The sequence below is a fragment of the Lepisma saccharinum genome, chromosome 9 (assembly GCF_977018435.1).
Source record: "Lepisma saccharinum chromosome 9, izLepSacc3.1, whole genome shotgun sequence".
Lineage (NCBI taxonomy): Eukaryota > Metazoa > Arthropoda > Insecta > Zygentoma > Lepismatidae > Lepisma > Lepisma saccharinum.
The window spans coordinates 33,041,546-33,059,897 of record NC_139237.1 but is presented as its reverse complement, the minus strand read 5'-3'; the positions used below and the strand labels follow the sequence as shown (position 1 = coordinate 33,059,897).

The following is an 18,352-nucleotide window of genomic DNA, read 5'->3' as shown; positions in this document are numbered from 1 at the left end:
AAGAGAGAAGCTTACAGAGGACTTAGCTATTTTCATTCAGCTAAGAGACTTCAGTTAGACAGGTAATTATCCTACACCTAGCCATGATACAGGTTCAACGGTTCACAAAACCCAACGAGTGACCATTGTCTTTTCAGTAGTTTAATTCCTTTGTGTAATTTGTACCTCTCGCATGCCAAGCGATAACTCGTCATGTCAATGACGAGTGGTCTCATCAAGAGGATGAATGATGAGTAGTTTACATCACCCCATCAATTAACTGGTTAACCTGCTAGATACTCTTAAGATCCCACGAACTTTAAGGTTCGTTACGTGGTGGAGATACGTGGGTCTTTTCATTTCTTACAGGAATGAAAGGAGTTTGTTAATCAGTTTTAAATTCAATCCCATCCCAAATTTCGTTACGTGGTGGAGATTTGGGCTTCTCATCCATTTCCTCGGAAATGCCATGAGATAATAGAATGTTATCTAGTAGAGGTTTCAACAATCAGTTTTAAATTTAACCCCACCCCAAAATTTTCTTCACTTGTTTAGTTTTTAGTATGTCCTTGCCATATTTTATTTTTGAAAATACATAGGGCTTAAAGGTTTTAAAATTAATGGGGGGAGAAGAATTTACTTGTGCCATGATAGTTGTCGAGCTTTCACCTTGCTGATGAACTCGACGAAACATTAGATCAATTATTAGACATAGCACGAGGAACTACAAGTTTTAATTTAGATGTCAGCGGTCCAGCTGCAAGTTCCACCCCCAAATTTAAACGTAGTCCAATTTTAACTAGACGCCTTCAGCGACAATTATTAGAAAAACAGAAATGTGAACAGCAATTAGAGCAACAAGATCAGGATATTAGAGATTTAGACCAAACACAATTCGCAACGATGGCTCAGTCGCAGTTTGTTCCCCCAACTATTTTAGAGGGTATCCCATTTCAGGGGATAGCCGGGGAGGATGTATCAAAATTCTTAGATAAAGTGGATAGCCTTGCCATATTAAATGGATGGAACAATGCCCGTAAGCAGGAATTATTTCCAGCCCTTCTGGCCGGGCCAGCGTTACGATGGTACCAGACCTGGAAAGATGGTACAGAAAATCAAGAAGTTTCTTACGAGGAGATACGGCAAAAATTTAAAGACGAATTTACAGGGTCCTTGGATCAACTCCAGATCGAGGAACAAATTCGATATAGATTACACAAGGAAACTGAGCCAGTTACGAATTATGTTCGGGACAAACAATTACTTCTACTCAAGGCAGACCCCAAAATGAGTGTTCAACAACAGATCAAACAGATCATATTAGGATTACAGGTGGATTATATGAAAGATATCCACCATAAAGAGTATGAGTCCGTGCATGGGTTACTTAAGGATTTAAAATCCTTTGAAAAACTTCAGTTCTTGATGAGGCAGCGCAAGCTGAAAGAACTGAGGTACGAAGATCAAAGAGATAGTTTATTCTCTCCTTTGCATAATACACCAACTTTTCCGCAACAGCAGCAGATTTTACTGCAGAGTAACAATCTGGCTGCTGCTGAGTCTGCGCAAGCGCGACCCACTTCAGACATTGAGGCAAAATTCAAAGCCTTGCAAAAGGAGGTTGAGCAATTAAAATTATCTAATAATCCTCACAATACCAAAGCTCAAGTCCAGGCTCAGGAAACTGGTTTGGAAGCGAGATTAGCCAGTCTCACTTTGAGATTGGATAGCATGGAGGAGCGAAAACAGAACCCTGGCACCGACTCATCTACTCCAAAACAATTTAGAGAACCTTATTATAGGGATAGCTATCAGTCAGGTAATAATTATAGAGGCTCCTATCGGGGTAATAATAATAGACGACAGTACAATAGGGGGTACAGGAATGGACGCAATAATAATGGTAACAACTCAGATCGCAATAGGCGATATGGTAATACCCAACAAGGGCGAGGACGTGGGAACTTCCGCGGACAGAACTCGCGGGGTTCCTCGTCTTCAGCAGGGCGAGACCAGGAAAACAGGGAAGAGCAACGGGGGAGACCACGCTGCTCAATTTGTAATTACCCTAACCACACAGCAGCCACTTGTTTTCAGAACACGGAGGCTTTAAACGAACAGTGACTGCCCATAGAAGAGACGTATGCGCAGATTTCGTTGGCAAACAAATATCAGTCTCTACTTTCCCCTATGAGGAATTAATTTACATTAACGCAGTGTTAGGGGGACAACGTCAGAGGTTTCTTGTGGATTCCGGAAGCCAAGTATCAGTTACCAGTGATCGAGGCATTCCTTCAACCGCCAAACGTTTTAAAATTCATACGGCCATAAGGGGAGTAGCAAAAGAACAAATTGAAATTAAAGAGATTGTCCTATTAACATTTGCAATAAACGGCCGCAATTTTACTCATCCTTTTCGGATGATTCCAAATTTTGAACATGGGACAATCCTAGGAAATGATTTTTTAAGAGCTCATAAGGCAAATTTGGATTTTGATCAAAATCGACTCACATTGAGGAGATTTGGTACTCCTCCGCTGAACCAGTTAAGGACGGAACACAGAAAAACCTTTGACGTTTCCATAAAAGTTGCTAGTCTGATCAGGGATTTATATGTGCCGGAATGTGTAACTTCCAGACAAATTAGAATTAAACCTAGATCTCATTTGTGTATTCCTGTCAAATTGACAAATTCTAATAATCAAAATTTAACTTATTTGGAACCAGATTTACAGTTTCAAATGGACACAGGCTTAATGGTGCCTCGAGCCATTGTAAATCCGGAGTCATTTTTAATTTGGATTACTAATCCAAATTCTTACAAAATTAAAATTAGGAAAGGGGCACGCTTAGGTACCGCAGAGGCATGGCAAAATCCAGTACCAGCTTCACGTCATACTACAGATGACGGAGGACCTAACGTTATGGTGACCAAGGAGACTGGCACCGTGACAAAACCAGTGCACGACATTACTAAATTTGACATTAATCCAGCATTGGAACCCGATCAGAAATTGCAACTTAGACAATTATTAGAGAAGTATGTAGATGTATTTTCTTGGTCTGAGCAGGACATTGGTTGTGCCACTAATTATACGCATCGTATAAAGTTAAAGCACGATTCGGAATTTCACGTCCCAGCCTACCCTATACCTGTACACCTGCGTAAGGAAATTAATCAGCAAATTGACAACTTGCTAGAAGCAGGGATCATCAGTCCTACAACATCACCGTACAATTCACCAGTTTTTCTTGTTAAGAAGAAATCAGGAGCTTATCGCATGGTGCAAGATTTTCGATTGCTGAATGCCAGGTCCGTTTTCGACGCAGTTTCAATTGGAAACATTTCAGAGATATTGCACAATATGGCCGGTAAGAGCTACTACTGTAGTGCTGATTTGAAACAAGGATTTTTCAAATTCCATTAGCGGAAGAATCGAAAAAGTACACTGCCTTTACTATACCAGCCAGGGGACAATTTGCGATGAATTTTACACCTATGGGACATGTGACTTCTCCTGCGGCGATGACCCAATGTGTTCAGCTCGCTACAGCGGGTATGAATGACAATAACTTTGCCTTCTATATCGATGACATGTTTGTTTTTGCCAATACATTTAAGGATATGTTGGTGAATTTAGAGAAAATGTTTCAATGTTTACGATCTGCCGGATTGAAATTGGCTGTACCTAAATGTTCATTTGGATACTATAAGACAATTGCCTTGGGCCGCAATGTGGGCAAATATGGCTATCGTATAAGCGATAGAATACTGTCATCCATTAAAAATTATAAAGTTCCCACCACCACAAAAAAGGTTAAAATGTTTTTAGGTCTTTGCAGCTACGTGAGGAAATATGTCAAGAATTTTTCTGATATTGCATCACCATTACAGGGTTTAATTCGTAAGGGCAAGAAATTTACATGGGGTCCTGAACAACAATCAGCATTTGAGAAATTAAAGGAAGCTCTAATTACTGCACCTGTTTTGTTACCGTACGATCCAGCGAAGAACACCAAGGTTTTCACCGATGCTTCATCTCATGCGGTCAGTGGCGTATTAATGCAGCCCAATGCAGAAGGAGAGTACTTGCCATGTGCGTACTGCAGTAGAACATTGACGGACACTTAAAAAAGATTGAGTGTTATTGAACAAGATCTAACGGCAATTTTATATGCTTTCAAATCATTTAGATTTTATCTTGTTGGGCGCCATTTTGATTTATATACGGACAATAAAGCTATTACGTACATTAGGACATCCCATAATTTGAGCTCAAAGCTTCTTCGATGGAGCAACCTTTTGGAAGATTTTTCATTCACTCCTATCCATGTTAAAACTACGGAGAACATCGCCGATCCCCTCAGCAGAGAATGTGGAGAAAACGTAGAGGATGGCAACACTGAAGAGGACATTCCCGAACCCAGGACACTTACTTTATTTGATGCAACCACAGATGTCGCGGAACATCAGAGACAGGATTCATTTTTTGGCCCAATTATTAAAGTTTTGGAGGACCCAGACAGGGACGATGGAACATTACCTCTATACATCCAGAGGCAGGTCTATCATCATGTGTTGGAAGATGGATTATTATATAGACAGCAGAAATTAGGAGCTACTACCAAGAAATTATTATGCATTCCCATGATGTTACGTGATTCTGTGATTGAGACACTCCACGCTTCACCCATAGGAGGTTCTCATCTTGGATTTACCAAATGTTACAACGTTGCATTACCACGAATTTATTTTCCAAATATGAAGTTATTTATACAGAGGAAAATTAGGGAATGTATTACATGCCAGCAGAATAAACGCCGTCCAGGTCTACCAGCAGGAGAACTGTGCACTTTTCCCGCACAGAAGCCATTTCAGCGGATTTGCCTGGACTTTTCAGGTCCATATCCTCCTTCATCCAAACTTCGTCATCGATACATAATCGCTGCAACAGATTTTGGGACGCGCTATTTAATAGCCAAACCAGTTGCAGATTGCACAGCCAGTACAGCAGCTGAATTTGTGTATGAGGAAATAGTGTTACGCTACGGAACCCCACAGGATATCTACACTGATCGCGGATCAGCATTTAAGTCTAAGCTTTTCCAGGAACTTGGCAATAAATGGGGAATCACCATTAAGTTTTCACCAGTAGGTTTGCATAATTCTATAGGCCTTTCTGAACGCAACCACGGCGTACTGCAGAGTATAATGAAGTGCTATGTTAATTCAAAACATACAGATTGGGTCCAATATTTACAGCCAAGTGTATTTAGTTATAACACTACAAGGAATCAGAATTTGCGGTATAGCCCATTCTTTTTAGTACATGGATTCCAACCTACTTTGCCCTGGGAGCTTGCATTACACACACCAAGCTGTGAAAATGTGGAGAATGATGTACGGTTCCGAGTATTGGAAAAAGCAAGAACCAATGCTACGGATAACTTAGCGAAGCGACATGTTGAAGTAAAGAAGTATTATGATCGAAAGAGGAAGCAGATCAAATTTCAACCAGGTGATAAAGTATTAATTTTTGACAGCACCCAGAAAATTGGAACCGCACGGTGCTTTTCAGGTATTTATAAAGGCCCAGCTACAGTTATTCGAGAAGAGAATCCTAATACATACCTGGTGGAATTTCAGAACAAGCGTGGAAATACATTAGTGGACTCTATTGCCGTCCAGAGACTCAAAAAATATTATGCGCCTGATGACGGTGAAGGCGAGGAAAACTTGGCAGGTCAAGGTGAAGATGAAGATCATCAAGAGGACAACGCGGTCTCACACATGGATAATGGTCACTAAAATTGAAAATTTATATAAGTAACAGGTTTAATATATTAATTTCACTTGCATGACATAATAATAATTTATAATAAAATAGCACTAATAATATTAAAGATTAAAAGCAGACTTATTATTTAATAATGTGCTTTAGGCACAAAAGGTTTTTTTTGCAGTATGTAATAATACTAGCTCAGCGAATACATCACTAGAATTTTATAGTTACTCTTCAGAAGAAGGTATATGATTATATTAGCAAAGTTTATTTTTAAGCGCCAGTTATGAGAATATTTATATTATATGAATATGTAGACGTCGACGTCAAGATTTTATTGCGCTCCACTAACAAGTATTTTCCTTCGGATATTGGATAGCTACCGATAATCCTGGAAATCCATTCTACCATCGCAGAATGATAATGATTAAACCACAACGGTTTTAGTTTAAAGCTTTGCCACAATAATATGCTAAGCATATTTTAGAATGAGTAGAGAGAATTAAAGATTCTTCAAGTTTTAGTGATGTTAGTATTTTAATGCATTTAAAGTTTGCATAAATAATAATTATTATTTTATTTCAGGTAGTCAGGAGTAAATTAGTTTCAATTTTTCCTTTACCTTGTACCTCAGTACGGTTCGATTGATTTCAAGTATTTAAACATAAAGTTAACACCTGAAATTAAATAAGATAAATTTGCAGTAAAATTCAAAATAAGATAAGTTAAACAGTGCTAATAAATTTAGAGAATAAATAAATTATATTAAATAAATAAATTACGCAGATAAATTGAGCCTAGAGTGAGAAATAATTAAAAGTTGAGTTAAAATATTTACTAATTAGACTAGGCAGGCTTAAAGTACGTATTAGCTTTGAAGAACTGTTTGTTTTGATTGCCTAAGCAACATGAAAATCATTGCGATTTTAGTTATTTTAAACGGATTTCTTCCATACGTAAAAGCTTCTAATTTTATTTATCTGTTGAACAAGTCCTTTGACTATCCTTATAATATAATTACAATTTTATTATTAACAACATTTAGTATTAGTATTTTTAAAATTTTCATAATCTGTTATTTTCAATGTCAACGCAAGAAATCTATTATTTATGACCATGAGTGTACCAACGAATTACCGTTAAGCAAACTTAATGATTCACCGTCCATTGATCAGATTTACGACGATGTTGCACCGATTGTTGAAGTGGTACCATTAAAAACGAGTCACCCGCCAATTCCCCCACCCCTGCCTCAGTCCATTATTATTCAACCTAGGGTACAACAAGAAGTTCAGTATGTATCCAGAAATATTTTTGTCACTAAAGACGACAGTATAGATTTGCCGAAGAATATTTTATCCGTTAAAGATAGAGTTCAGAAATTTGCCGTAAGCAAGGGTCCTAATTTTGTTCAAAACAGCCGCAAAATGGAAAGTGAATTGCCTATTTCACCCTGTGTTCAGCCAGTTGTAAAATTTAACGATTTATTTGCGAATCAGTTTCCAGTAAAAGTCAAGAAAGTTTCAAGTGTTACTTTAAAAGCAGAAAGTAAGCCAAATTTTCAGGTTCCCGAACCTGTTGTATCGTTTACAGACCATATTTTTACGACTTCACGTTCGCCTAGAATTTTTATATTCATTACGATTTAAATTTTAAGTATAATTCATTTTTTTACGTTTGATTGTACCTTATGCAAGGTTTATTAGTCATTTAGTTTGCTAGCAGCTTCCCAAGTTTTGTTATTGTACGAGCACGGAAGTGTTCAAGTAAACACACTGTCGCAAGCGCGACGATATTTTTTTCCTTTCCATCCCGCCTATGATGTAAGTTTTAAAAAAGTCCTTGACTTCCATTTCGATTCTCGCAGCGCTTACTAGACTTTGGTCGTAGTAATTTAAAGTTTTGTATACATTCACGCGTCACTTAACGCGTCAGCGAATCATCGCCCTTCATTTTCCTCCTCCGCATGTTGGTTTGTCACGTTTGCATGTTACTCAAAGCAACGATTTTTTCGTTCGCTATCCCGAACGGAACCCGAACTTACCCGAAGTCGCCGATAAGGTGCTCTGAAAGGTTCGTTACGGTACTTCAAGACATCCTTTATTAAGAACAGAGAATCATTGATGAAAAATGCGAACCAAAGTACAAATGAGATTGAAACAAGAAAAAAGTAACATTTGAGGAATAACAAAAATTGTCGTCCAGTACCGGACAGGCAATGTGTTAGCATGTACCTACATAACGAAATCATAAATTTCAAATCACCGACAACCTAAATGCAGTGGCAAGTACTTGCTTCAGTTTAGCATCATTCTTGCAATGTTCACAAGTAAAGTACAAGATGCTTTTCTCATCTGTACATTAGACGTGAGCCCAACCAGACATTGCGCCCATTCTTCATTGAATGTATCGCTACAAATGATAAATTCCGTAATTTCTTTCTCATCAGAACCAAGTCCAGGTATTTTGTCTTCTTCATAGGTGGCATGTAGTCTTCATCCTCCTTTGCTCGCCGTGTAGAAGTGCGGGATGTGTTTCTTCGTTCCATCTTTCCAACGTCCTGCATGTCTCGTTCATTTCATCTCTTCTGGGTTTTCATTTTTTTCTTCTTCTTCACAGATCAGTGAACGAAGGTCATGATTCAGAGGCTGTGGAGTTGCTAATTCTCTTTGCTGAGAGTGTTGATGTAGCAATTAACAGATCATTCGGCACTGGTGTTGCAGAAACATAGTCCGCATTAGTCTCCGTAAAGTTCTCAGAGGCTGAGAGTGTTGATGTAGCAATTAACAGATCATTCGGCACTGGTGTTGCAGAAACATAGTCCGCATTAGTCTCCGTAAAGTTCTCAGAGGGAAGGAAATCCAAATCAACAAATACCTCTGGGTTCCTAGGAAAAGAACCTGTGCAGCAGATAGCTGACTGTGCAAGTTCCATTCTGCAGATGGAAGAGAAGGCGGTATTAACAAGCCCAGAAACATATATTTCTGTATGATTGGTTTTGAAATTCTGCTTGTCCGGTACTGGAAGACTCTACGTTGTCCGGTACTGTACGATCGCCACATGATAGAACCTCGTCCAATTTTACATTGTGTGCAGATGCTATCGTGAATTCTTTATCAGCTATCACGCACTAGATTCCTATATGCACACTTACCTATAAAACAATATCTCCGGCTTATATCGATCTGGAGGAATATCACAGTGAAAATAACTTTCGACACACACTTTTCCTACGAACTGCATCAACCGCCCCTCTTTCCAACGACACTCCGAGCAGATTTGCGTGCCCAAACTATGTTGAACATTGATACACACACACATGTACACACAGTACATGTACCTGGCAACTGCTGCTCTGTAGCGCCCGAAGCGAGAACTAGCGCTGTCCGGCACTGTCTGATGTCCGGTACTGTAAGATTTTCCCTATATATAAACACATTACATATGTGTTAAATGCATGTTTTGTAAATTTAGGAATTACCTGTATCTTTTTATGTTCCTCCTACATTCGTTTTTTCTTTCTTGCAGTGAAATTATGGCCTTTATACTAATGTACACAAATAGTGCCGTGCTGGTGTGGGTCATGACCCCCCCCCCTTTTGGACCAATATTACTAAAAAGAGGATGTCAAAGTCAGGAAAATATGGCAAAATAAGGACTGACTACTAAAGATAGTATACATAACCCCCCCTTTTCAAAAATCCTCGGAACGTCACTGTATATAAATATATCATGCTCCAGACGCCTGACGCCTGACGGCACTTACAAGTACCAAAATTAAATTTATGCTTAATTTGGATAATCTCTTGAGAAAACTAATATGTTTTGCACATATTACATCCAAATTTTCACAAACCAATAAAAAAATAATGGAATACTTTCCATGTTTTGATGACTAAATATAAATGCAAATATTCAGAAAAAACTTTTCCTTGTAAAATGGCTGCTTGTCAGCATGCTACACTGCTTGTCACATCCTTCTGGACGTAAGAAAACAAAAGCAAGCACACACTGCCATCTATGGACCGATATAGAACATACGTAAGCATGGTACGTATGAGTACCACCAGGATTTAACAAATGCTGGGGCCAGAAAGTGATTTTCAGAGCACTGGTACTTTAAAGTACCGTCAGTAGATAAAGGGTGTAATGAGGTGAATCATTACGTGATCCTCTTTTATTTTATATGTTTAATTAATTAATTTAATTGGATGGATCGGGTTTTAGTATCATGTATTTTGGTAATGTTGTGGATGTCCATGTATTCATGTACGTGCATATTCTTGGCTGTTGGGTAGGTAGGTGTGTCTGGACAGCCGACAAGCGGAAAGTTCCCAGTTAGGTGATTAGCGGGGCCTGTAAAAGGAAGGAAAGGGAACAGTCGGTCTCAGATGTTTTGCTGCAATACGGATAGGTAAAGAGGTGTCTTTTCTCTATGGGCCGAAACAAAGAATTTTTCTTGATACTATAAATCGGCGGAGACTTTAACTTTCTTTCTTTCTTGCGTATAATACACACACTTGATCTTTCTTTCACATTTAATTCAATAGTACATCCCATGTTGGAAACCGGATATATATGTACACCTACCTTCAGCCACCTTTTTTGGTACTGAGGGTTATATATTTTTTTTTACTCGTGGAGCCAGTGGCTACGCGAGTCTACACACTCTCTTCGGGAAGGAGAGACAGGGTACACCGAAATGTAGATTGTGCGAATAACGGTCAAGAATTAACTTATGTAAATATAATATTAATAAACCTATATATATCTAAAAGGAAATGGGCGTTAAGTTATAATTTGAAGAAGTACCTGTGTGTTGGCTAAAGTAGCATCCACAGAACTTCAGATACTACACGTTTTGAACCTAGGGACAAGGATTCAAAAATGTATGGTTGTGTATATTGTGTATGTTGCTGAGAATCGCCTTAAAAGCACAAACTATACAAGGGTTATACAAAGTTGTGAAAGCAATTTATATCCTTCACGGTCAGACAGAGGATCCAGTCGAGATGACTAATGACTTATTATTTGATAGAAACAAATATGAAAGTGATATTTGTTGTTCCAGTAATTTCCAATATATGGTTTCTTTACATTTTTAGACAGGACCAGCGAATATGATTATTCAAGTAATTTAAACATAATTGTGTATATGTTGAAAAAGTTAAGTACATGTACCTATTTAATTTAGTGTGGGTGGGGGGAGGGAATTATGCTATGGTGGATTACAGCAGAAACATTTGGAGATTCTTTACATATTGAAAGGAAATAACAAGAATGCTCCAGAAGGAATTTTATGAAGCGTCTTTCCTAACTTTCCAGGTTTTGAATGATTTGTAAGCAATATTACTGAACTATATAGTTTTTCATGTCATGAAAAACCAAATTAGGTTAATATATGTGCCCCTTTGTTGGGACATATATATGGACAATCGACTATTTTCTATGTGATGGAGCATAATTTTTTGTCATGTTCAGCATACTTTCGCTCTCTCAAGCTATTAAAAAGTTTCCTTTACACTTGCTATTTCCAAAATGGATTAATTTTTTCTCTCGTGTAAGTCCAATTGCGAAGAAACTTTTCAAGGTTTTGTTAACTGACAATAAAATACCACTTACGTCTGAAACTTTGCACAAAGTGATGATTGGACGCTGCAGCTAAGGGTTCATAATGTGAACTGAAAATTGATTTATTTATTTATTTTATTTAACTTTGCGGTTTGTGCCTCTTGGCTAATTTGCGAAAATGGGGATGAGTGATGAAATGATGAAATTGATGAATGAACATTCACAAACAACCAAGTCCGAGCGGGACCCTTGGCGTCACAGCGTGATGTGCTACTCGGCCACAGGGTCCGGCAGTGAACTGAAAATATTAACCTACCTGTATATAAAATGGACTTAAAAGTTCGATTCAATTAATATATCGTGTATATAAAATGCACACTTCTGAATGGATATACAATCTCCGTACTTGTCAACACAACCATCAGAGAAAAAGTGATTATTGTTTATTGCGTAGGAAACGTGGCATTTACTACAAGAACAGTTATACCCTGTCCCAGCTAACTGTAGAACAGGGCCGCTCATAACGGCAGAAGAGGAGGAGGAAAATCGAGTGGTGAAAGCGCAGCGTTGCCAACCGTACGGTCCTGACTGTACATGTACGGACATTTCATGGCATGCACGGACGTACGGTCCAGACTTTAGTCCTCTACCCTAAATGCACGGCTTGTTAAAATTTGTTCTTGCAGTTTTATCCTTAATATTTCCCTAAGAAATTCTTAAACCTATCGTACGGACCTGGAGACAAAAATAGGGTCCGTGTGCCATGTGCGTTTGGTAGTATCCTTTTCAAAAGTTTGCAACACTTACAGAGAAAAGGAGGAAATCGGGTAACTCCCGTCGCCCATTACACAATCCCGTTTCTCTCACTGTTCATTGGTGGACCGTCGTCCGTCACTACTTGCGCAGAGACTTGTTCTCGTTCGCCTAGTCTACAGTTAGCTGGTACGGAGTTTAAACAATATACAGTGCGTTCATTTTCGCTCGGGGCCGAAATAGTGCGTGACTGAAGATGGCAAGGCATGACACAGATGTCGATATTTCCATCCTGTTACGTCCCCCTTAATTTTACGCACATATCTTTAGCATGCAGAAAATTGCATTTATATTGCATAGCGAGTACTAACCTGTGTTATTAGAGTTGTTAAACGAGATGGCCAATTCCATTCACACTTTACGCACATGCTGAAAAGATATGTGTGTAAAAATAAGCCTGACGTCACGGCCGAAACTGTCGGCATCTGCGCCGTGCCTCGCCGTTCTGCAGTCACACGCTATCTCGACCAGGAGTCAAAACGGACGCAGTGTTTATGTGTCAGAAAATGTTTTCAAACAATGTGTTTCTGCTTCTATAATTCTCATGAGAAATTTACAAATAAGGGATCAAAGGGTAGCTGCTTGGTTTTCAGCTAAAGGGAAGAAACCTTTCCTGAAATACAGATAGAACTACAGTAACGAGCAGCACTTACTCCCTTCTATAATCCATGAGCACGTCTGAATGTCCATTGGGAATGAATCAAATTGCATTTCGCAGATCAAGTCAAGAGACCATCTGGAATTAGAAATACAAATTACATAATTGTATGCAGTTTCACATGTACATAACCTGAAAAAAAGTTCCTTAAATAAAAATAATATACAGGGTGAGTCACCTAAAATTACCACTGGAAATATTTCGTGAACAATAATAAATATTGAAAAACTGCTTTCGCAGATATATAGGTATGAGAGGGGCTCATGAAATTAGTGGACACAATGCGTTCAACTACGTAAGGAAGTACGATTTTCAACACAAACTTAGTTGTTGTTGTTTTTAATGGAAACCACATTTTATTTTCAGCCCATTTGAAAGTGGGGACAAAATCATTAAGAATGGCGTTTATTACATTGTAATACATCAAATAGTTCTCAACTAATTGTAACCTGAAGTTGACGCTTGAAACAAACATTCTCACAAGTTGAGTCGAGTGTCGTAACATAGGATATCCCCCTTTTGACGCCATTCGTGTATCGTAACAAACATGTTACTCTGCAGCATGCTGTGCGTTGAACTTAGGAAAGTTGTTATTTTCTAACAACTGTGGGTTACAACAAAATGTGTAGTTTGTACATAAGTAAGCTTTGACAAATTATCTAAAAGTTTCTAATACATCTTTCTGAGTTAGAGTTGACGAGCTGTATCTTTGCGGGTGAACCCTGCCCAAGCACGGCTGCGCAGTAGCAAGGGGGAGGAGCTACAGGCTGCGCGTCATTATCCTTGCGTTCTGTCCTTGCTGTCGATCACCCAAAGGGCGAGTAGGTGGCAACTACATAAAAGTATCTCTCTCACACTCTGCGCGGAGTAGCCAAGGCCACCTTCAAAGACACAGCTCGTCAACTCTAACAAATAATTGTTAATATAAAAGTATAAATTTTAAACATTCCGCCATCAGATACATACATAAATGTTAATACATTAAAATTTTTCTAATTTTTAATGGCATTCATTTATTTACCTCATAATTTTTAGTACATTGGAACAATCAACTCTTCTCGTTTCGTCACGACAAATCTTTAGGTTTTCAACTTTCAAACTTTGGAGCTTATACATTTTTCCTTCAAATTGATTTATCAAATTTATCAAATAAACCAAGGGCGTAACAAAGTGCATTAATTAACAAGACGTTTGTGATAGTGTACGTACGTCAGAACTGGTGCTGAGAAAACAGGATTTTCAGACTCTGAAAAGGTCGGGATGATACTTATCTATGGGGAGTGTAGGAAAAATGCAGCACATGCGTGCAGGCTGTATCCGCGGCTGCATTTGCGCTCTGCTCTGCTGACAGGCATAGTGAAGCATGCGCCTTCACGCTCAACTTTAGGTTACAATTACTTGAGAACTACTTGATGTATTACAATGTAATAAACGCCATTCTTAATGATTTTTTCCGTACTTTCAAATGAGCTGAAAATAAAATGGGGTTTCCATTAAAAAAAACAACAACTAAGTTTGTGTTGAAAATCGTACTTCCTTACGTAGTTGAACATATTGTGTCCACTAATTTCATGAGCCCCTCTCATACGTATATATCTGCGAAAGCAGTTTTTCAATATTTATTGTTCTTCACGAAATATTTCCGGTGGTAATTTTAGGTGACTTACACGGTATACATTTCTCACATTTAAAATTTAAATATGAGTTTTAAACCATTTTATCATATGCAATGATCATAAGTAATCATATGAAAATAAAAAAAAACTAGGGCTGAGCAGATACCGATACCGATGTATGGGTATCGGTAAGTATTGGTTGATATTTTTGCACCGATATAGCCGATACCATTGTTTTTGAGTCGCAAGAGGCGCGGGCAAAACCAATTGTAACTTTTTTCCATTACAAAGTTTCGTTCACCTTTTCAAACTTACCTTTGGTTTTGAAAAAAAAATGAAAATTCGTTGTGCATTTGTCAAATGAACCTGTACTCAAGTTTCCGGGAACAGCAAGTGCGTGACACAAAGATCTGTACGCAGATAAGACTCGCGGTCAAGTATCTTGCAAATCAAGCGTAACGTAAAATTATCACCTGGAAGTTCGCTGCTTCTGTTCAGTTCCCTTCGAAGTCTACCAGGCTTTGTTCGTACAGATGCGGTCTTGTGTAACAATAACCCCAACGAGGTCCCGAAAGCCAACGATGCATCTGTTGGTAATACTTCCATTTTCTTTGGTGTTTGCGGACATCCCTCTCTTTAGAGACCTCCCGCAGTCAAAAAGGTCATCTCCCTTGAAAGTGGTGGACGTCTCTCAGACATAGTACATAGCATTTTCCTGGAAATTCTAATACCTGGGCTAGTCGCCGTTTTCCTTTCCAACTTTAGACTTTTGTTTGTTCCAGTGGCGTAGCATGGGCATTTCGGGTAGGAACGCTAAGTTCGAAGCAAGTGTCGGCCCTCTTTTGCTTAATACGTAATTTTCTTATGGAATTAGTCGCCACAGGTATTATTTGCTTGAAGTCAGCTGGGTTTTCAATAAAACATCATCCAAGCATGTTTTAGCTAGAAAATTAGATGCCTCACTATGCCACAAATGTTTTGAACTCTGGTGTTTTATACCTTTTTGCAAGTCATTAAAAACCTACCTGAATCACAAGCGCCTCTGCACAACAGTAGACGTCATTGTTGTGGATGATCCAACTACTGATTGATTTGGTTTATTTTACTTCGCTTTTCTACCACTTTTGGTTAATCGCGAATACGAATATGAGTGATGATGTTGAAGAAGGGACACTCCCAAACAACACCCGTGCTCACGCCGGGATTCGAATCAGGTGCCTCTGTCGTCTTGGCGCGCTGTGCAAAACACTCTGACACAGAGGTGAGCGGATGATCCAACTATCGTACACTCTACTGACGTAACAGTGCCGATTAGTAATTCAGACCACTGTTTATTGCATTTTGGAATGGTGATATACATTTTAAAATAATTTTGTCCACAGACCATTCGATGTTAAGGGTTTTCAAATGAATGCTAAACATTTCCATTGACACAATATTAAGCAGTTAAATACTAATGATATAATAACAATAATAATAATAATAAATAGTTTTGCGGGTTAAGTGGTAGAGCAGGCACAGGTTGAACTTCTACCACGAGGACTTCACCAACTTATTTGACAAAAACTATGTTGATCTTTTAGTTTTTAATACACATCGCTGTTCGTGCGATAAATTATACAATGCAATGGTCATTAAGAAATGGTATATTTGAGTTTGGTAAAGTTATGTCAGTCAATATTGCGTATTGTAGCATCACATAGCACGAGCGCGAAGAATCGGGTAGGAATTCTACCGCTGTCGTCTGATTCAGAAGGCAGGAAGGGTCACATGAACCAATCACGTAGCCCTCTGCTCCATACGCTGGCGTAAGAGAGAGCATTTGCCAGCGTGCTGTAGATGTCCAAGCTTTCCCTCCAGAAAGGCAGCAAGGAACATAGAGTTCTTTACTCCGAACCTTCCCGGCGTCCAGGCAGGAAAGGTATTGAAAAAAATGCTGGAACGAGTGTTGTTAGTGGAGCGTTGCAAGCGGATCGCGAAAAATAGCTATTATAATGCCATGAAGGTCAAACATATATGATATTAGTCAAGATTTACTTTACATTAACAGCATTTACGTATTTTTGAAATTTTAGATCAGGGAACGCCGGGCGTATGGGCGTACTATAAAGCTACGCCACTAGTTTTGGGCAGGCGTGTTTCGGCACAAGGAACGCGGCAGATGAATAATTTTCTTTCAACGACAGATGACGGCAGATGGGTAGTTTCTGGAAAGTGTAGTAATGGGTTTGGATTTCCTCCCACGACAAGCGATAGAACTATGCATTTAATTTCTCTTAGAAATCATTTGCCGAAACTATATCGAAAGCAAAGTCACTTCGGAATATCACGGTACTGAAGTCAATCGCCTGATATAAATACATATTTGAAACATCTGATCGATCACCAATTTAAAAATAATGTAAAGTTGAGATGCATCGTTGCAACAGATCGTTTCGTGAGTAAATGTATTCATCGGCCTCGTCAGAAATGCATACGTATAAAATGTAATAATAATTACACAGACACACACATATAATTTTTAACCTTTGTTATTTTAAATTTGGAATTATACAAGAAGTATCGGTATCGGTATCGGTTCAAAGTGGTACCGGCTCAGCACTATAAAAAAACTTTTTTTTCACTGTCAAGAGAGTATATTCCACCGTCCCCTTAATAGCACATATGAGATATGGTGGTAAGCTCGACACATTCTCGATGTCGGCGACAAGGAGGTGGTTTGGTCGGCATGATGCTCCTTCTGTTATATAAGCCATGTTTGTTCCAGATGCCAACTGATCATCAGAAACAGGGCGAGCCCTATAGTCGCTAAAGGAGATCGGAGCTTGGTGCTGATCAAATCACCTCCAAAGTTGACGATTTCGAGAATGTTTGGAGCCCCACCCCCACATTCTCTAAAATGTGCCTTCATGGCACGGTGCTATGTGCACGATGAACTTTACCTTTACCTATGTTAGCGTGGTTGTCTTGGAGAGGGTTTATAGGGGAAATTATACTCTTGTATCGTGCCCTGTTAAAAATTTTCACGAACCTTCCATTTAATTACAACAAATTCATTGTCACAGCAATACATTTCACAAACTTGTTACTGTCGCTTCAAGAACATAATATGCCCTGTTAACAATCATTGTGTGTTAAGTACTTGGCAATATCAATAAATGTTGAAATAGAATTTAATTAAGTTGTGTACATAAACGCCTAGAAGACAAATTCAATAAACTAATAACATAAAGAAATCAAAGTAATATAGTAACTAGTCGTAAGTTTTCAAAAGTATGTTCCAGTCTTAATTGAAGTTTTTATATTTTTGTGACAAGGAATGCAAGAGGAGCATAACATGTTTTCTGATTGGACTCGTGGATAGGGACTACTACAGCAATTGCACTCTTTTGTTAATTGGAGAAAAATAATAAAGAAAACTGGGATAAAAGATTTGAACCTGTGACTTCTCAGAAGAAATAATATGTGAAAGTTACCTTGTTTTGGAACCGAAATCGAACAGCCTCCTTCGGAAGTACAAGCGAAACGACGAGGCTCCCAATCCAGATATTGCATTCAAACTCCTTGCAGGGTAGAACGCAATTTTTGGTAGCCATAGTTTATCCACGAAGTCCTCTTTTACCAAGATGACGTCACCTTCATCTGCCATCACTCGATTGTCCACCCAAATAAAATATATTGCAGCGTCCAAGAGAATTGTCTAGTAGGGGTAAAAAGACAGTTCTGCAACCGAAAATGGGGCTCGGTGGGGCTCGCCTTAATGGATTTCTCTTGTAAGGCATGAGCCCCATTTTCTGGCAGTGTTGCCAGCTGCTTACTCGAAAAAATCACCAAGGTTTTTTTTTGGGTCTAACCTAGCCTCAAGCAAGGTTGCCAGCTCCTTGCTTGAGGCTCACCTTAATGGTTTGCTCTTGTAAGGCATGAGCCTTATT

At 38.8% G+C, this 18,352-nt stretch overlaps 1 protein-coding gene across 1 annotated transcript in view; it reads right to left on the bottom strand.

Moving 5' to 3' along the window:
- LOC145992360 (glycine receptor subunit alpha-2-like) overlaps positions 1-18,069 on the bottom strand; it is a 41,049-nt gene extending 22,980 nt beyond the window's left edge. The window contains exons 1-2 of the mRNA XM_083128742.1: positions 17,897-18,069; positions 12,800-12,882 (exon numbers count right to left, since the gene is read on the bottom strand). Coding sequence (XP_082984868.1) covers positions 12,800-12,882; positions 17,897-18,069 — 256 coding nt within the window. The remainder of the gene's footprint in view (positions 1-12,799; positions 12,883-17,896) is intronic.
- Between the last annotated feature and the right edge of the window lie 283 nt (positions 18,070-18,352).